A 20,817-nucleotide genomic window follows, 5' to 3' on the forward strand; every position below is an offset into this window, starting at 1 on the left:
TGTTACACTAGGATATATAAAAAAGGAGCACTGATCATTGGACTTTTGGCACCTGAACTTTGATACTAATAGTAAGGCCAAAAAGATATCATGAACCTATACCAACACAATACCCTCGCCTTTAAAAAGTAACATTCTAATTAAATTCATGAATATTTCACATGAAAATAAGCAACTTTGTAAAATATCTTCAGAGATATTTTCTTCTTTTTCCTGGACTGATCTTTCCCTCTTAGGCCGGTTTCACATTTGCGTTAAAGGCTGCAGCGTCGGCCTGCGCACGGCCGCCGCTAAGCCCCGCACCCTGCCGTGCCTCCGCCGGTAGCTCCGCCTCCGGGCGCATGACGCTGCATGCGTCCCCCATCTTTATCACCGAGGACGCAGGCAGTGCGCAGTATGTTTTGGCGGCGCCTGCGTCCTTTTGACGGTGCGCCGACCAGCGCCAAACGCAACCTGTTGCAATTTGGTTGCGCTCGGTGCACCGTCAAAAGGACGCAGGCGCCGCCAAACGCATACTGCGCACGGCCTGCGTCCTCAGTGATAAAGATAGGGGACGCATGACGCATGCAGAGTCATGCGCCCGGAGGCGGAGCTACCTGCGGAGGCGCGGCAGGGGGCGGGGCTTTGCGGTGGCCGTGCACAGGCCGACACTGCGGCCTTTAGCGCAAATGTGAAACCGGCCTTACGTGATGGTTAAAATCTGTATTCAGTAAAGACAAATTATCCCACTTCTGAGAGGACAGTTGGGGTTTTAAAAATTCAAAGAATCAAAAGGAGAAAGAGGCCAAAGAATGGAGAATGAGCTAGAAGCAAACACCAACATCCTGATGCATGTTCTCCTGAAAAGTCAGTTACAGTTCTCCACAGAACTTGGAGACCTGTCATTTTCTGTCTCCGTAATGGGGAAAATCTGTATTCAATTAAAGCAGATTTTTACTTGTGAATGAACTTTGTCAAATAGGTTATTACAAAAGTTACTCATTTTCACATGTACGCAAAAAATAAATATATCAAAAAGCAATGGTTACTCTAAGGCTGCACTCACACAAGGAAACCTGTCCAAACGTGTTAAAACTCAAATCAAAATAATTTTAATGCATCTTGTTAAGGTCTAAAAGCCATTAAAGTAGTTTAATTTGTTCACTTTTGCCTTAATATTTGGATACCAACAGTACCCACACAAATACAGCAGTAAAAGTTTACATACCCCGGCAAAATTTTTGCTTTCTTGGCCTTTTTCAGAGAATATGAATTAAAAACTTTCTCCACTCATGGTTAGGCTAAGTGCACACGTTGCAGAAAATTTCTGCTCAAAAACCTGAATCCCTTCCCAGAAACCGCACCTATTTTTCCACGGCGGTTTTTGCGCGGTTTAGCGTTTTTTCCGCAGCGGTTTCAAACCGCATGGAAGCCAAAACTGCGGAAAAATCCGCAAAATTAATGAGCATGCTGCGTTTTTTACCGCGATGCGGTTTTTTCGCGGTAAAGAACGCATCAATGTGCAAAATGCATAGAAATGACTGGGAAGCTTATTTTTAGCGGTTTTATAGTGAAAACCGCGGTAAAAACCGCTAAAAAAACGCTGTGTGTGAACACAGTCTTAGTGGTTGGGCGAAGCCATTTATTGTCAGACTACTGTGTTTTCATTTTTAAGCCATGACAGCCCAAAACATCCAAATGACCCTGTTCAAAAATTCACATACCCTGGTGCTTTTGGCCTGATAACATGCACAGAAGTTGACACAAATGGGTTTGAATGGCTACTAAAGGTAACATCCCCACGTGTGGCCTGTATGCTTGTAATCAATGTGTGTGCATAAAAGCGTAGTGAGTTTCTGGGATCCAGACAGACTCTTTGCTTCGTTCATCCAGCCACTCACGTTTCTAGATTGTGAGTCATTAGGAAAACAAAAGGATTGGCAACGGATCTACGGGAAAAGTTAGTCGAACTGTATAAAACAGGAAAAGGATACAAAAAGATATCCAAGGAATTGATAATGCCAGTCAACAGCGTTCAAACTGTGATTAAAAAACGGAAAATCAGGGGCTCTGAAAAACAAAACCACGGTCAGGTAGACCAACAAAAATTTCATCCACAGCTGCCAGGAAAATTGTTTGGGATGCAAAAAAACCCCACAAATAACATCATAACATCAGCTGAAATACGGGACTCTGAAAACTAGCAGTGTGGCTGTTTTAAGATGCACAATAAGGCAGCACTTGAAGAAAAATGGGCTGCAGAAGTTGGCAGAAGAAAGTGCAAATGCCACAAAGTATCTTGCATACAATACACAAAACAGCAGAGACAAGCCTCAAAACTTCTGGAACAAGGTAATTTGGAGTGATGAGACCAAAATTAAACTTTCTGGCCACAACCATAAACGTTACATTTGGAGAGAGGTCAACAAGGCCTATGATGAAATGAACACCATTCCTACTGTAAAGCACAGAGGTGGATTGCTGGTGTTTTGGGGATGTGTGAGCTACAAAAGGCACAGTAAACTTGGTCAAACTTGAATGAAAGATGAATGCAGCACATTATCAGCAAATACTGGAGGCAAATTTGAAATCATCAGCCCAGAAGCTGCGCATGGGACGTATGTGGACGTTCCAACAAAATGATCCAAAACACAAAGCCAAGTCGACCTGTCAATGGCTACAGCCATCAGTCTCCTGACCTCAATCTCATTAAGCCACTCTGGGGAGATCTCAAGCAGACAATTCATGCTATACAGCCCAGGAATTTATAGGAATTGGAGGCTTTTTGCTAAGAAGAGTGGGCAGCGTTACCATTTGAGAAAACAAAGAACCTCATCCACAACTACCACAAAAGCCTTCAAGCTGTCATTGGTGTTAGAGGGGGCAATACACGATATTAAGAAATGGGGTATGTGAACTTTTGATCAGGGTCATTTGGATGTTTTGGTTTGTCACTATGATTTAAAAAGAGAAAACACAGTAAGTCTGACTATAAATGGCTTCACCCAACCACTAACCACGAGTGGAGAAAAAGGTTTGGTGTTACCATTCATATTCTCTGAAAAATAGCCAAAAACGCAAATCTAGTATGTAAACTTTTGAGCACAACTGTATAGCAATGAGAAAAGGTGCTTCTATATCAGTATAGTTACATATCTGATCTGTGGGGAAATTCCTGGACAGATGAAGTTTCAGCTCAAGGGTAAAAGTAGCAAAAAGTGTTAGAAGTCATTTTAACCCAGCCAACAAATATGTCACAGTACAAGTAACGTTTACCATGGATCTGCAAGAAATACAGTTGATGCATATGGATTTGTGTCTGAACTTTCAAACGATATGCAGCAATTTGTAGTAAACCACGTTTTTTTTTTCCTCCATGACACACTATTACCCTTGCCTGATAGGAGTATATGGATGTAGCGCTTAAGGAGAAGAACATGTCTATTTATTTGAAATGTTACTGAATCTCTTTAATGGACCTCTGTGTGTCCCCCATGAGTTCTAAGGGAGTACTAATAATACTTAGAGTGGAAGAGGCTTACTTAATGTAACTAAAAATGTTATTTAAAAAGGGAACCTGTCACCAAGTTTTTCCCCATGTAAAAGTAGGGCCAGCACCTCTAAGCCCTCATATACAGCACACCAGAATGCAGTATGCAAGTCCCCAATGTGCTGTACACAACACAAATGAGTTTCTAATATACCGTACTCACCTATGGCCAAATAGAAGGTGCTGGTCTTGATCCGGGGTCTCCTCTCTTCTTGCTTCAAGTGGATGACACATCCTACGCGACCCACAAAGAGTCCTCACTCGTGCTCATGCGCAGTTGTACTTCTCTGTCCTGCAGTGAGCAAAGCAAAGTATTGTAATGCGCATATGCAGGCAAAGGCCAAGAAGCGCCATTGTAGGTGCATGAATACTTTGCTCAACCCTCGGCAGGGGAGAAAAGAGAAGTACAACTGCGCAGGAGCGCAATGGAGGACACATCAACCACACAATGCAAGAAGGACAATAGTGAACGCAATAAGAACACCAGCAACACCTATCAGACCAGACCGTAGTTGAGTATAATAAAAGCTATTTTTTGTCTTATGCAGACTGCATTGGGGACTTCTATATAGCATTCTAGAATGTTATGTAGGGCTTACAGATACTGGCACAACTTTGTATGGGAAAAAACCTGGTGACAGGTGCCCACTAATTATTCAATAAGTAAAAAAAAAGTTATGCATTTTTCTAATATTGCAAAATACTTCATTACTGTATTTTGCTTCCTTTTCTTCGCCACACTATGCACAATGCTGTTTCAAGACCCAATTATTTATTCTTTTTAGAAGCTCCTTACAAGTGCTGCTTGGTAAGATCCATAAACCATGTTCAGGATACAGGAAATTCTCAGTCAGAGTAAGCGGGTGTGGAGAAGAGAAGCTCAGGCATGGAGAGTCCTTATTCACAGACTGAATATAGTATAGGGATCTTACAGAGCAGCAGATGAAAGCATCTTCTAAAGGAGTTTGAACTGGGAATTGAAATACAGGTCCAGCACAATGTTTGGGAGAGAAGGAAGCAAAATAAGGTAAAGTACATTGCAAAAGTTCATTACTTTGCAATGTACAGAGAATAATAAAAAACATGTATGGTTCTTCATTGTATTTAAAAGATCTTCAAAACTGTGAAAGCAAAGTTTACTGAATCATTTCTAACTGGTATCTGGATTTGGGATATTTTAAATCTACATTTAATTGCTAGCTTGCTTTAGTCAAATATTAAATGTAACAATTTTCAAGGAGAAATTAAAAAAAAAAAAAAAAAAAATCAGTATACTTCATGGCTGTATCACAAATTTTACCTACATGTCAAATTTTATAAAAAGGGGGAAAAAAAAAAAACCCACGAAACCCTGCACCAAACATGTGGTCAATAAACATTTCAGTAAGATTATTATTTTCTTGGGATCACCAGATCAGAGAGGTGAGGAGTTTGGGGCAGGTAAAGATCCACCTTCTGTCTTGGAATTGTGTTGCGTGGCTCCAGTTGTAATCAATGCATACTAGCAATTTGTGCAGATTTTCCACCTCTTAAGGATTTAATACAAACAATGAAGAGTGTCCTCCACAAATGATCCTTCTCCCCGAGATTTCTGGGACTACAACTTTACAGTTCATTGCTAGCAAACTGGGCAAAGCACAGTCTGGAAAGCTTTGTGGCTGAGACATGTTCCTATTTCACATAACGTAGGTTTGGATCATTCCAATTCAGACAGTTTACACGGCCTTCGGAATTCCTGCCCTCGCTCGTGGATCCATTTATTCGATACTGAAATATAAAGAAATTTGTGATTATAGATTACGATCAACCAAAGCAAAGTGTCACATTTTTATTTACAATTTTGTTTCTCCATAAATCAATAGAAACTATTTTTAATAGCTTATTACAAAAAAAATAAAACGCCTTTTTCCCCCCACACAAACTTTTTTTTTGTAACCCCTTAGCAACACACAACATACTAATACGTCAGCTCCAACCTCTGACAGCCACGAGTGAAACGACGCTCCGCCTGCGGCTGTTAGACGTTGACAGGAACATTTAACAAGCTAACTGCTACATTTACAGCGCATTGCCCGGGGCGGAGCACTGTTCTAACCACCCATTGGAACCCAAGTTACTCAATCACGGGATGCCGGTGGGTTGCCATGAAGGCCAAAGATCTGCTGAAGACCCGAATGTCTGTCATGACAGTGCGCCTATGAAAACTCATTTACATGCAAGAAAAACATGGATTTATGTGGAATAAGACATTGGGTCGCAGATATCAAGGTAACAGTTTCTACAACTTCCTAAGACCTATATGCCCATATTGACGGCTTAGGATTATCATAAAAGTACTGACCTAATGTAGGATGTTATTTTTATTTATTTATTTTTACTGACGAATTATGCAAAAACAAAACTCAAACAGCGGCAAAATAGTTTTTTTTCTCCCCACTTTTTTCACTGCTTTTGCAATTTTTTTAATCCAGATTTTAGTGAATGAAATGGTAAAAATGGAACGTGTCACTTAAAACTGCACCTTGTGCTACAAAAAAAAAAAACAAAACCAAGTGGCTATATTGATAGAAAAGTTTATATGTATAAAAAATGTGGAATTTGCTCCTAAGATCTTGTGGGGGCATCACAACACATTAGGAGACCCCAATCAGAGGACAATAAAACATCCGGACTCCTTATCTATGAACTGGTCCAATATTTATGTTTCTCCCTCTCCTATAATCCTAATTCTGCTTCACGTCACTTGTCTTGTCTATTGCATTATTTCTGTGCTGTATTGTGCATAAATATGTGACTCTTCAGATGTTGTATTAGTCTATGCCTGATGAAGAGACCTGAGTAGTCTCGAAAGCTTGCAATGTGTTACCATCTTTTCAGTTAGCCATTAAAAAGGTATCAACCACTGAGGACTCTCAATTCTGAATATTTTTCTATGTATATAAAAAAAAAAAATTAAAAAAATGAAACAGGTAATACAATGGTAAACGTTTAATAAGGTGTTTTATTTTTCAACTGGGACAACAAAAACACATACCTGCTGTCAATTAAAACAATACTCTCCAGACATATGTGGTCCATACTCACCCCATTTACTGCCAACTAAAACTGGGCACGCTGCATGCCTTGTGCTGTAATCTCCTTCTCCACTTTCAAAGAGGTTATACCAGAAAACTGCTGTTCCCTGGAAAGAAACATTTACTGGAAGGGTTATTATTTTGGATATGGCTCATACATGCAATAATTAAATTTAAAGCCTTATTTCAATCAATAATACATGTGAAAACGTGCAACTTTATCCTCTTCTTTCCTCAGCCAGGACTGATGAACATTTATGAAATGCTCAATTTTCAGGTAAAATCTGTATTCAGTGAACAACGATTATGACTTTACTGAGATAGCAGGAGATGACTGTTACTTCTGCTCTCTCAGTAATGTCGTAATCGGTCTACACTGAATAAAGTTTACCCGTAAATTTACTTTTTTTTTTTTTTTTTTTTTAAGTTATCATTCCTTGCAGATTTTTCTCATAATATAAACATTACAAAGTTTCTGATCCTCATGTGCACTATAGATTTATGAAATAAAAATGTGCTGTGATACTAAGATGCCTCGGTAGCATGAAATATAGCTTTTCCTTAACAATGATGTGTAATCCTTAGTGAAATGCACAGACACTAAAGTATTCATGGCCCAGTCAAAAACCGTATACCTTTTTAGGGTAGACTGCAGCTCCTACTTCTGGAAAGACTGTGGCGCCACCTGCCGCCACGTCACTCATCTGCAAAAGTCAAATATCGGATTTTAGAATACTTCAGTGCATTTTATGAACAGATAATACATATGGAAAGGTTTTACAGGTGAAAAGAAAATTTGAGAAAAAGACAAAACACAATGACCATATGTCCGCTTGGCTGTATCATGTGCTTGGGGATATACTTTAAAGCAAACCTGTCAGCTGTTTTGGACAAAATAAGATGCAGCCACCCCCTTTCAGGGCTTATCTACAGTATTCTATAGTGCCGTAGATAAGCCCCCGATCCGACCTGCAAGATAAGAAAAATAATTTATTATACTCACCCGGGGGGGGCGGTCCGGTCTGATGGGTGTCGCAGGTCTTGGGTCCGGCACCTCCCATCTTCTTATGATTGTCACTCTCCTGCTTGCTTCATGGTCCACGGCATAGCGCTCCTGAGCAGGCATAATTATCTGCCCTGTTGAGGGAAGAGCAAAGTACTGCATTGTGCAGGCACCAGGAAAGGTCAGAGGCCCAGCGCCTGCGCACTGCAGTACTTTGGTCTGCCCTCAACAGGGCAGAGAAGTACGCCTGCGCATGAGCTCGATGCCGGGGAGCGATGAAGCAACATGAGGGCGGCATTGCAAGAAGATGGGAGGTGCCGGACCTGGACTTATGACACCCACCGGACCGCCCCCCCCAGGTGAGTATAATAAAACTTATTTTTTTTATCTTTCAGGTCAGATCGGGGGCTTATCTACAGTGTTATAGAATGCTGTAGATAAGCCCTGAAAGGCAGTGGCTGCATCTTAAGACCCATTTAGCCGCGCCTATATATATATCCACAGGGCAATTATTGGCCTATTCACACAAGCAGAAAAGAAGAAATGTCCAGGTTTGAGAGCAATGTCTGCAGTTACTCTATGTGACTGCAGCTTTCTAAATTGTGAAAGTGTGCTCTGATTCGAAACCCCTATATCAGTAGTGCAAGAGGGTAGTAACATGACTGCATGAATGTGATATGGGGTCATGTGTTGACTAGACGTGTTCGAATTCTCTCAATTCACTTCTATTGAGAGAAGTTGGATGAGACAAGACGGCGCATGATCACAGATATAAATCACATCCATGTGGTCATGTAACAGCTCACACCGGCAATACTGAGAAATCGAGAGTGTGCACTGCGTGTGTTCACGATTCAGAAGTCTACATTCACACTGTATGACTGCAGATCTTGCACTCAATTTTAGACAACTCCTTAACCCCTTCATGACCTATGTTGACCTTAATGAGAAAATGGAAAATGGTCTTAGGAGCGCAGGAAAGAGACTCAGACAAGAGATGGGTTTAAACCACAATGCGTTTCGACGGAGGATCCGTCTTCATCAGGTGGAAGCCTATTTTGACCTTAATGACCTGGCCATTTTTTGCAATTCTGGCCAGTGTCCCTTTATGAGGTAATAACTCAGGAACTCTTCAACGCATCCTAGCGATTCAGAGATTGTTTTTTCGTGACATATTGGGCAAGTGGTAAATTTAGGTCGATAATTTTTGCGTTTATTTGTGAAAAACACTGAAATTGAGAAAATTTCGCAATTTTAAAATTTTTATTCTGTTAAACCAGAGAGTTATGTGACACAAAATAGTTAATAAATAACATTTCCCACATGTCTACTTTACATCAGCACAAATTTGGAAACAACATTTTTTTTGTTAGGAAGTTATAAGGGTTAAAAGTTGACCAGCGATTTCTCATTTTTACAACAAAATTTGCAAAACCATTTTTTTTTTTTTAGGGACCACCTTACATTTGAAGTCACTTTGAGGGGTCTATATGGCAGAAAATACCCTAAAGTGACACCATTCTAAAAACTGCACCCCTCAAGCTACTCAAAACTACATTCAAGAAGATTATTAACCCTTCAGGTGCTTCACAGGAACAAAAGCAACGTGGAAGAAAAAAATGGACATTTTAATTTTTCCAACACAAATTTTCTTTTAGCATCAGTTTTTTCATTTTCACATGGGTAACAGGATAAAATGGATACTAAAATTTGTTGGGCAATTTCTCCAACGTACACCGATACCTCATATGTGGTCATAAACCACTGTTTGGGCGCATGACAGGGCCTGGAAGGGAAGGAGCGCCATTTGACTTTTTGATTGGAAAATTAGCTCCAATCATTAGCGGACAGTACGTCGCGTTTGGAGAGCCCCCTGTGTGCCTAAACTTTGGAGCTCCCCAACAAGTGACCCCATTTTGGAAACTAGAACCCCCAAGGAGCTTGTAGTGAGCACTCTGAACCCCCAAGTGCGTCACAGAAGTTTATAAAGCAGAGCTGTGAAATTAAAAAGTTTTTTTTCCTCAAAAAGTGATTTGTAGCCCACCATTTTGTATTTTCACAAGGGTAACAGGATAAATTTGACCCCAAAAGTTGTTGTCCAGTTTGTCCGGAGTACACTGGTACTCCATATGTGGGGGGGAGACACCACTGTTTGGGCACACGTTGGGGCTTGGAAGGGAAGTAGTGACGTTTTGAAATGCCGACTTGATGGAATGGTCTGCGGGAGTCATGTTACGTTTGCAGAGCCCCTGATGTACCTAAACAGTGGAAACCCCCCACAAGTGACCCCATTGTGGAAACTAGCCACCCAAGGAACTAATCTAGATGCTTGGTGAGCACTTTGAACCCCCAAGTGCTTCACAGAAGTTTAGAAAGCAGAGCCATGAAAATAAAAAATATATTTTTTTTCCCCCCCACAAAAATAATTTTTTTAGCCCCCAATTTTTTATTTTCCCAAGGGTAACAGGAGAAATTAGACCCCAAAGTTGTGCAATTTTTCGTGAGTACGCTGAAACCCCATATGTGGGGGTAAACCACTGTTTGGGCACAAGTCGGGGCTCGAAATTGAGGGAGCACTGACTTTTTGGCTAAAATAAATGGTGGGGCCATGTCGCGTTTGGAGATCCCGTGATGTGCCTAAACAGTGGAAACCCCTCAATTCTATCTCCAACCCAAACCCCAACACACCCCTAACCCTAATGCCAACCCTAATCATAACCCTATCCCCAACACACCCCTAACCCTAATGCCAACCCTAATCATAACCCTAACCACAGCACAACCCTAACCACAAGCCTTACCGTAATCCCAACCCACCCCTAACCCTAATCCCAATCCTAATTACAACTCTAACCCTAATCTCAACCCTATTTCCATCCCTAAACATAACTCCAACCCTAACCCTAATTCCAACCCTAACTGTTATGATTGGGTCACCGAGGAGGATAGCAGGCCCAGGCTAAGCCACAGAAAACCAGAGAGGTTGGTAACTAAGCGGATTGCAGAACCCTGATCCTATCCACACAACTAGCAGTAGCCGAGGAGCGTGCCTACGATGATCCTAGATGCCTCGGCACAGCCAGAGAGCTAACTAAGCCTAAAGCAAGAAAGGGAAAATCTAAACTGCACCAGAGCAGACCCCAAAGGAATAGATAGCCCCCAAACATATTGTCGGTGAGACAAGATGAAAACACAAACGCAGGCAGGAAAATAGACTGAGCAAATGATGGGGCCCACACTGACTAGACAGAACAGGAAAGGAAAGACAATGTCTGCATTCACGCAAAAAACCCTGTAAAAAAAAAAGTCCAACACGTCTGATGCAAAAAATACTGAAGACACACAACTTCGCCCACTATATCAGCACTCTGTTTTTGTCCCTTATTAGATTGGCCTCTTTTTGCTCTGCTTTCAGAATATACCAAACAGGCACAAGCAGTAACATATGGATGGTGATTCAGCACAGCCCCAGCCAGAGCTGGCTGATCATAAAAAAACAGAGACAAAACCAGATCAAATGTAAACAGAATAGCAAATGAACACTTAGCTGAACATGCAGGGACAGAGCTGGAAACTAAGACATCAGGAGGCAGGAAGAAAATCACCAGCAGGGATAGAGGGAGTCGGCTGTCTTAAATCCCAATCTGAAACTCCAGATCTCCAACAGTCGTCCTCATTATCAGGTGGCAAGCCTCTGTTAATCAGATCAGCTCCATTACCTCCAATAACCACCAGAGTGAGCCCAGAAAGAGAACTCGCAACCCCTCTGTCAATTTGACCAGCTCCACTACCTTCAGTAGTAACCAGAGGGAGGCCAGAAAGCGAATTCACAACACCTAACCCCAATTCCAACCCTAACCCCAATTCCAACCCTAATAGAAAAATAAAAATATTTTCTTTATTTTATTATATGTCCCTACCTATGGGGGGTGATAAGGGGGGCAGTGATTTACTTTTTTTTTTATTTTGATCACTGTGAAAGTTATCATAGTGATCAAAATAAATGAATGAATCTGCAGCGTTGCATGTTCGACAGGCGCACTGCGCATGCGCCCACCATTTTCTAAGATGGGGGCACCCATGATCCGGGAAGGCCAGAGGGACGACAGATTACGACAGCGGCTGCCGATCGGCGCCGTCAGTTGGTGGAGGAGGGGGCGGTTCGATGTCTCCAGCCATGCACGATGCCATTTCAGCATAGGCCATGGCTGGATTGTAATATTTCACCAAATTTCATTGGTTAAATATTACAATCACTCTGATTGGCTGTTAAAAGTGAAACAGCCAATTAGAGCGATCGTAGGCATGTGGGGGCTAAGCCACGCCCCCTGGGGTTAACTATGAAGTGTCGTGTGTGCGGGTCGGGTGACCTTTCAGTGAGTCCGGTCACCCGACCCGCAGGAGGACAATTAATTCATGACGCCACAAGCATCCATGACGCCATGGGTCGCATTGGCACGACTTTTCAAGACGCCTATGTGGCGTCAATGGTCGGGAAGGGGTTAAACAATCAACTTTTCAACAGATATCTATCAGATGTGGGCTGTAATATAAAGGCAATAGTCACGCAACACAATTTTGTCAATTTGCAAGTAGTAACTGGGTTTAAAAAAAAAAAAAAAAAACCACACAAAGAGGCCCAAAAGGAGCATGCAGTATGGTGTCATGGCACATGTCATAACTGGCACTTGGCGAGCTAAATAATGGATAAACTGAGACTAGTAACTTACATAAAACAACCATGTGGCAATTCTGTTGCCTGTGCCAAGCTCTTTAAAAGCATCCGGTTCGTCTTTCTGTGGAACACACAAGAATAGGTTAGTGGACCATCAGCTTTTTAAGGAGTGTTACGAGCAACATGCACTCACTGTATCATTGGAAAATATGAAGAATGATTCAGCATCCAGGATGTACGAACATATGGTTTATACAGTCATTGGGTTACAATCTCCACAGTAATCAGGTTACGGACATTCAGATACATGCTCAGACAAAACACTTTATACATTAATTATGGATTAGCATCAATGCACTACGTCCAAACAGAAGAAATCTAAATTCCGACTGATCTATTGTTCACAAAATCTAATCCCATGCTAGAAAACCACCCGGAGTTCAATCAAGAAAAAATTAATGGCTACAAATGCATTTTTCCCAATGCAACAACCATAAAGGCTTTGTAAGCATTTTGAGTATTATTTATCCATTTTGTTCTTGGTGGTTTTATAAATTGCTCTACAGAGACAGATTAAATGACCAATATTAAGAATTACGCTGACACACAAGTATGGTGGCATCACTGAAACCAGCAGTTCCATCGGCTTCAGCTCAGCAGTGAATACTACAAGTTATAGCAGTAATAAGAGCCCGCAGATGGAAGTGCAGCTTGCAGGACCCCAGAGCGTTACTTGCCCGTGCAAAGTCAAAGTGGGGTTCATATTGTCCTCCCATGCCATAATTTGCCACCTGAAAGATAAAGAAAACAATACATGGGAATATTTATCTGTTCTCTAAAAGATACACTTACCCTTCCAAAATCAAAGTGGGGCTCATATTGGCCTCCAACGCCATAGTTGGCCACCTATGAGAAGAACACAGTGACTAATGAGAATGGATAGACATTTTTGTTACAGTCCCCACGTTGAATCTTTAGGAACAGTTCTGAACATGGAATTCAGCAGGAGGCGACTATAAGTAACATGCAGAACGGTGAAAGGTCTTTTACAGGTTAGTCAGAGATATGGGGGGCCTTGGATCTTCAGCAATCACAGAACTGTCCATAGCCATCAAATTGATCCTCTACCCTAAATCTGATTAGGTGTGAAACAAACCTGAGAGAAATATCAGAAAGTAGTTTATATGTCCCCCACCCACCAATAAATATGCAATTTCCCACCATATACTAATACTGGCTCTATTGTTCATAGAAGCGATTCTATTGAAAGCAGAACCAAGTAGTAATTGTTAGGGATGAACAAACCAGTTTGGGGTTTACACAAGACATCTAGGGTCCAATGCCGAACACAAACTTTCCCGGAAGTCAAATGCCAGGAAAATTGTTCAGGATGCAAAGAAAAACCCAAAAATAACAGCTGAAATACTGGACTCTCTGAAAACAAGTGGTCTGGCTGTTTCAAGATGCACAATAAGGAGGCACTTGAAAAATGGGCTGCATGGTCAAGTCGCCAGGAGAAAGCCAAATGACCCTGATCAAACGTTCACATACCCCATTTCTTAATACCGTGTATTGCCCCCTCTAACATCAATGACAGCTTGAAGTCAATTGTGATAGTTGTGGATGAGGTTCAGAGGGTAAAGCTGCCCACTCTTCTAGGCAAAAAGCCTCCAGTTCCTGTAAATTCTTGTGCTGTCTAGCATGAACTGCGCACTTGAGATCTTCCCAGAGTGTTTCAAGGATAATGACGTCAGGAGACTGATGGCCCCTCCAGAACCTCCACTTTGTTCTGCTGTAACCACTGACAGGTCGATTTGGCCTTGTGTTTTGGATCATTGTCATGTTGGAACGTCCAAGTACGTCCCATGCGCAACTTCCATGCTGATTGCAAATTTGCTTCCAATATTTGCTGATAACGTGCTGCATTCATCTTTCCTTCAACTTTGACCAAGTTTCCTGTGCCTTTGTAGCTCACACATCCCCAGAACATCAGCGATCCACCTCCGTGCTTTACAGTAGGAATGGTGAACCTTTCATCATAGGCCTTGTTGACCTCTCTCCAAATGTAACGTTTATGGTTGTGGCCAAAAAGTTCAATTTTGGTCTCATCACGCCAAATTACCTTGTTCCAGAAATTTTGAGGCTTCTCTCTGTGCTGTTTTGTGTATTGTAGGCAAGATACTTTGTGGCATTTGCGCAGTAATGGCTTTCTTCTAGCGACTCGACCATACAGCCCATTTTTCTTCAAGTGCCTCCTTATAGTACATCTTGAAATAGCCACACCGCTAGTTTTCAGAGAGTCCAGTATTTCAGCTGATGTTATTTGTGGGTTTTTCTTTGCATCCCGAACAATTTGACTGGCATTTGTCACAGGTGCCATCAGGCCAAAATCACCAGGGTATGTAAACTTTTGATCAGGGTCATTTGGATGTTTTGGATTGTCATTAGGATTTAAAAAGAGAAAACACAGTAGTTTGACAAATGGCTTCACCCAACCACTAACCATGAGTGGAGAAAAAGTTTTGGTGTTATTCATATTCTCTGAAAACTGGCCAAGAATGCAAAAATTCACAGGGGTATGTAAACTTTTGAGCACAACTGTAGAACAAACAATGCGGTGGAGTATAACAATAGCTGGATGCGGCTGGTAAACTTCTTTAGTCAGCCAAAGGTACGTCCAAATCCTGTGGGCCCCATGCCTGGTTCATTTTAATTAATGTGAGTAACGCCCATTCAGACTCTTCCTCTTTCACCTCCACTTGACCTCTGCCTCCTGGTTCCAGATTATAAATCTTTTATTCCATGTTATTTTAAGTCATTTCACTATCCACATTTATTTGATTGGCAATTTTCCTGCTCTTACCCCCATTTTGCTTCCCCCTAGCCCTTACTAAGACCATTTTACAGCACTAACGTTCGAGTACCCATAGATTTCTACTGGGTTCTTAGTCAAATTCTGATACCTGAACAAAACTTTGGACTACAGTTCGTCCAAACCCAAACATGCACTGGTCCAATCATCCTTAGTAATTGTACAACTATGCATATGAAGGGACAGCACAGAAATCTTTCTAATGATCATTTCACACCTAGGCCTGCAACAATGACACGGGGCATCCTCTACATAGAGAGGAAAGGTGGCGAACCTTTACTGTGCGAGCACAGAGACAAAAATCTGCAGTTACACTGAAAAACTGCGAAAAAAAAAAGAATTAGTCTTACCGGTAATTCGGTTTCTAGGAACCTTCCACGACAGCAGGATCGGAGGATGTCTCCCCGCCCTAATAGGGGACAGGAAATGCACAAGAGGTTAAATAACCCTCCCCTTCCTATTACCTCCAGTGTTTTTTCTGTACACGCTAGCATGTATAGTTACCACCAAGGTGCAGGAATCATCCGGTAGAGCATCAGGTAGGGAGGGAAATTAGTGCTGTCGTGGAAGGTTCCTAGAAACCGAATTACCGGTAAGACCAATTCTATTTTCTCTAGTCACCTTCCACGACAGTAGTATCGGAGAAATACAAAACAACTAATTTCTTAGGGAGGGACAACAGCCTGCAGAACACGTCTGCCAAACGTTAAATGCCTGTTGAAGTTTAGTCTATAGTGTCTGGTGAATGTGTGGACAGACGACCAGGTGGCGGCTCTGCATATCTGCTCTGTAGATGCGTCCCCTCTTCCTGCCCACGAAGTTGCTACAGAACGAGTAGAGTGGGCTTTTAATGATGTAGGAGGGGAAACGTTCTGTGACGAGTAGGCGAGGCTGATCACTTGCTTGATCCAATTGGCGATTGTATTTTTTGCCGCCTTTTTGCCTCTATTTCGGCCTGAAATCTGAACGAATAGGTTCTGATCAATCCTCCAACTTGCCGTCTGCTGTAGGTAGAAGAGGACTACTCTGCGTACATTGAGGGTATGGAACCCTTCTTTCGCGTTGGTGGGACTTGGACAGAAGGAGGGTAATACGATGTCCTGGCTCCTATGAAAGTTCGAGACTACCTTAGGCATAAAGGAGGGATCTAATCTTAGGATGATGCTATCCTCCATGATGGTTAAGTATGGCTCCTGTATCGAAAGGGCCTGCGGTAGTGATTGCCACCAGGAACACAGTTTTTAGTGTCAAGTTTTTCAACGTCGTGGAAGCCAGAGGTTCAAACGGTTCAGCCGTCAAGCTTTTGAGAACCAGGTTCAAGTCCCAGGGGGGAATCTGGCTACGGAGTCTGGGACAGATCCTAGACGCCGAGGTCATGAAGCGTTTAATCCATCGATGGCTCGCCAAGTCCTGATCGTAGAATGAGCTAAGGGCTGACACTTGTACCTTTAAGGTACTGGGTGTGAGACCCAGATCTAGGCCATCCTGGAGGAACTCTAAAGATCTGTGCAATCTTGGGACGGAAGGGATCCGGAAGATTTGGGAAGCACCAGGACGAGAACTTCTTCCAAACTTTCCCGTAAATGGCGTTCGTCACTGGTTTCCTACTTCTTTGTAGGGTTTGGATTACCTTGATGGATAAGCCCTTGGCTTTTAGAATTCTGGCTTCAGTAGCCAGGCCGCCAGGTTCAGCTTGCACGGATCTGGGCGCAGTAGAGGGCCCTGGCGAAGGAGATTGTCCCTCTGGGGCAGGAGTATTGGACCATCCTGAGCCATGTTTTGCAGGGCTCCGTACCAGCTCCTTCCCGGCCACAAGGGAGCCATGAAGACTGTAGTGACTCGTTCTGCCTGTACCTTCTGTAGTGTTCTCGCTATCATAGGGATTGGAGGGAAGGCGTAGGCTAGGTTGAAGTGCCACGGGTGGGAGAAGGCGTCTACTTCCCACGCTCCGTCGGCGGGGCTGAGGGAGAAATATGTTCCCACCTTCGCATTCTGACCACTGGCAAACAGGTCCACCTCGGGATATCCCCATCTTGAGACCAGCGATGAAAATACTGACTGGTCCAGGCTCCATTCCCCAGGATGAACGTCCCTCCTGCTGAGGAAGTCCGCTTCCACATTGTCTACTGCCCTTAGATGCACTGCCGATATGGACAGTAGATGTTTCTCTGACCAGGAGAAGATCTTCGCAGCCAACCGCTTTAGGTTGAAGAATTTTGTGCCTCCCTGGTGGTGGATGTAGGACACCGTAGTCATATTGTCTGAGTACACACGTACGTGATGGTTTTGGACGAGGGTCGCTGCTGCCTTTAGTGCCTCCTCTACTGCTATTAGTTCCCTTGTATTTGAGGAGCTGGAACTGACTTCTGGGCCCCATAACCCCTGGAAGTGTGATTTTCCCACTGTCGCGCCCCAGCCTCGCTGACGGGCATCCGTGGTGATGATCTTCAGGGGCAGCTGATCCCAGCTGACCCCCCGCTGAAGGTTCTGGCAGTTCAGCCACCATAGAAGAGAGGCTTTCACATGACCTGGAAGAGTTCTCCTGGTCAATATATTCTGGTGCTTCCTTGGACCATGCAGTCCTACGTTCTTCGGTGTTCGAGTATGGGCTTGGGCCCAGGAGACAGCCTGGATACATGCAGTCAATGATCCCAGCATGGACATTGAGTCTCTCAGGGTCAGTGCTCTTTGGTCCCTGAACTTGGAGATCCTCTAAACCAGGTCGAGTTGCCGTTCCCTGGGTAAAAAGGATGTTCGCTCTCCTGAGTCCAGGAGAATCCCTAGGAACTTTTTCCTTGTTGAGGGATGAAGGTTTGACTTCTCTAGGTTGGGGAGACAACCCAAGGATTTCAGAATCTCTAGAGATTTGTCTACGTCCTGGTTCAGGCGAGGCCTGGATGGAACTACTATTAGAAGGTCGTCCAGATATGGGACGATGCAGATCCCCTGTTGGCGAATGAAGATTATTGCCTCCGCCATCACCTTGGTAAATACCCGAGGGGCCGATGATACTTCAAACAGCAGGACGTTGAATTGGTAGTGCCTGACCTGGGACCCCTGAGATACCGCAAACCTGAGGAATCTTCTGTGGTCTGGATGGATCGGGACGTGATAATAGGCGTCCCTTAGGTCTATTGTAGCCATCACCCAATTCTGTCATATAAGAGGGATTGCAGTCTTGACCGACTCCATCTTGAATCGCCTGTATTTCACCACTTGGTTCAACGGTTTCAAGTTTATAATGACCCTGTGTTTCCCTGAGGGTTTTACCACTACGAAAATAGTGGCCTTTACCCATTTCTTGTTGTGGAACCGGGGAGATTGCTCTTGCTTGCAGGAGTGTTTTTATATCTGACAGCAAGGATCTTTGGAGGTGCGCTTGCAGGGAGGTTATTCTCAGGCATTGAGGGGGAGGACTCTCGAATTCCTATCTCAGTCCGTCGCAAATAGTATGAAGAACCCACTGGTTTGATGTTATGGACTGCCATTGCTCAATGAAATTCGAGAGTCGGCCCCCGACCGGAATGCCGTCATTGCTTCTGTGGGGTTTTGTTGTTGCTGGGACTCGGAGGCCAGAATATTTCTGCCTCTTCCTCCCTTCGGATAGATCCACCTGTCAGTTTTACCCTTCCCTTTGAACTCTCTCTGGGAGGGTTGGTCACGGGTGGGGGAGGAACAAAAAAGAAAAAAAACTGTCTTCTAGGTTTCCGCTGTTCCGGTAGTGACTTCTTTTTATCTGTGGCCTTCTCCAGGATATCATCCAGGGCTGGGCCAAATACGTACTTAACCTGGAAGGGAATTGCACAAAGTTTTGACTTTGATGTGATGTCTCCTCCCCACGATTTCAGCCACAGCATCCTTCTGGCTGAGTTGGAGAGGACTGCCGATTTTGCTGCTACCCGAATGGACTCTGCAGAGGCATCGGCTAGGAACCCTGTTGCTTTTTGCAATAGCGGCAGGGAATCGAGGATCTGTTCCCTGGAGGTTCCTTGAGAGAGGTGGTCCTCCAGTGTACGCAGCCAGCGAAATAAGGACCTTGCCACACATGTAGAGGCTATATTAGCCTTGAGCAGGGTTGTGGAGGCATCCCATGATTTCCCAAGTAGGCTTTCTGTTTTACGATCCATAGGATCCTTGAGTTGAGACGAGTCTTCGAAGGGAAGAGCCGTCCTTTTCGTCACTATGGATACCTGCATGTCTACTTTGGGGATCTCCCATAGGGAGCAATCCCCCTCCAAAGTAAATCTGTTCCTCATATCTGATGGGGTAGTGAGCCTTTTTTCAGGAAAGGCCCATTCTTGCATAACTAAATTTCAGATGTTCTCATGGATGGGGAACCCCTTTTGGTCTTTGGGTCTCAATCCCCCAAACATTTCATCCTGAACCGAGTATTCTACCTCCGTCTCCTCTAATCCCATGGTGCCCCTTACCATGCTAACCAAGTCCCCCATGTCTCCCGATGAAAAGTAATATTTTTTTGTTATCGGGCCTCGGGGCAGAAGTGGAACTCTCGTTTTCCCATGCATCCTCAGAGGCAGCAATTTCACCCGAATCTGAGTCCGACTCCTGCCAGGGTCTTAAAAAGCCGAGGCTCCACAGCGTCTTCCGTGCTCCTCCCCTGGTCCACAGGTGGGGGTAATCGTGCTTACCCCTCCTCACGGCTACTTCCCAGCTGTCCACTGTCATCCTGGGGACGTCACTCCGCCCCCTCGAACTCCCAGCCACCGCCCGATGCTGCCCCTGTATCATCTTAGCCCCCCTCAGTGCCCATCACTTCAGGTAAGTGGGCAGGTGGGCGGTGAACAGGCTGCGAGTGGGCTGCGACAGGCGGGTGGATAGCGTCAGGCAGGTGGTCGGGCAAAGAGGCGCAGCTCTCACCTTCCCCGAGACGCCGCTCGCGTTCCCTGGAGGCCGCCATGCTGCCGCCCTGAAACCTGAAGTACGGTGCCGTGTCACTTCTGATGCACCGCCGTTATGGGGAGGAGGACGCCGGGGAACTCCATGAGGACCCCAGCTGCACATCGCCGCCTTACTTAACCCTGCGGAGGGGGCGCAGAAAAGGCGGGTACGGGGTCCCGAGTTGCGCCTGCAGGCGGAGACGGGAGCGGCCAGATCCAAGGAGGGAGGAACGGATTCCCTGACCATCGGCCGCCCGGCTCCAGGTAAGAGATGGGGTGCTCCGGTCGCCGGCCATGGCAGCACCATCGGACTTCTCATGCCCCCATAGTGGACAGGAAAAACACTGGAGGTAATAGGAAGGGGAGGGTTATTTAACCTCTTGTGCATTTCCTGTCCCCTATTAGGGCGGGGAGACATCCTCCGATATTGCTGTCGTGGAAGGTGACTAGAGAAAGCATCCTTAAAAATGAGGAAGATAAAAGACCATTTAGCATTTTTAGTTTGTTCTTAACCCCATTGTTTGGTTAGAACATGCACCACATGTCGCATACGTAATGAACGCCAAGATATACACAGTACAAAATCTTGTGTGTGCACCTGCAGTTACAAGACTGTGTGTGAATGTGTTTGTGGCAATTTCTGAACAAACACATTGCACAACAGAGGGATAATTGGGAACAATATCTGATTGAACAGCTGCAGGAAGCTTGCACAAGCCAAGGGTACATTTTTTTTTTTTTTTTTACAATTTTTCTTCTTTATCAC

General features: G+C 44.1%; 1 protein-coding gene across 7 annotated transcripts in view; it reads right to left on the minus strand.

Annotated features, from left to right (window-relative positions):
• Positions 1-1,068: 1,068 nt before the first annotated feature.
• P4HA1 (prolyl 4-hydroxylase subunit alpha 1) overlaps positions 1,069-20,817 on the minus strand; it is a 90,596-nt gene continuing 70,847 nt past the window's right edge. For 5 of the 7 annotated variants that reach the window (XM_073585822.1, XM_073585818.1, XM_073585816.1 and 2 more), the window contains exons 11-15: positions 13,134-13,187; positions 12,337-12,402; positions 7,239-7,307; positions 6,614-6,710; positions 1,069-5,296 (exon numbers count right to left, since the gene is read on the minus strand). In XM_073585822.1, the coding sequence (XP_073441923.1) occupies positions 5,226-5,296; positions 6,614-6,710; positions 7,239-7,307; positions 12,337-12,402; positions 13,134-13,187 (357 nt within the window). In that variant the 3' untranslated portion in view covers positions 1,069-5,225. Of the gene's footprint in view, positions 5,297-6,613; positions 6,711-7,238; positions 7,308-12,336; positions 12,403-13,018; positions 13,073-13,133; positions 13,188-20,817 lie in introns of all 7 variants that reach the window. The other 2 variants (XM_073585819.1, XM_073585817.1) reach the window with 1 other exon arrangement.

The sequence above is a fragment of the Dendrobates tinctorius genome, unplaced genomic scaffold (assembly GCF_039654945.1).
Source record: "Dendrobates tinctorius isolate UK_male_01 unplaced genomic scaffold, ASM3965494v1 ptg000089l, whole genome shotgun sequence".
Classification (NCBI taxonomy): domain Eukaryota; kingdom Metazoa; phylum Chordata; class Amphibia; order Anura; family Dendrobatidae; genus Dendrobates; species Dendrobates tinctorius.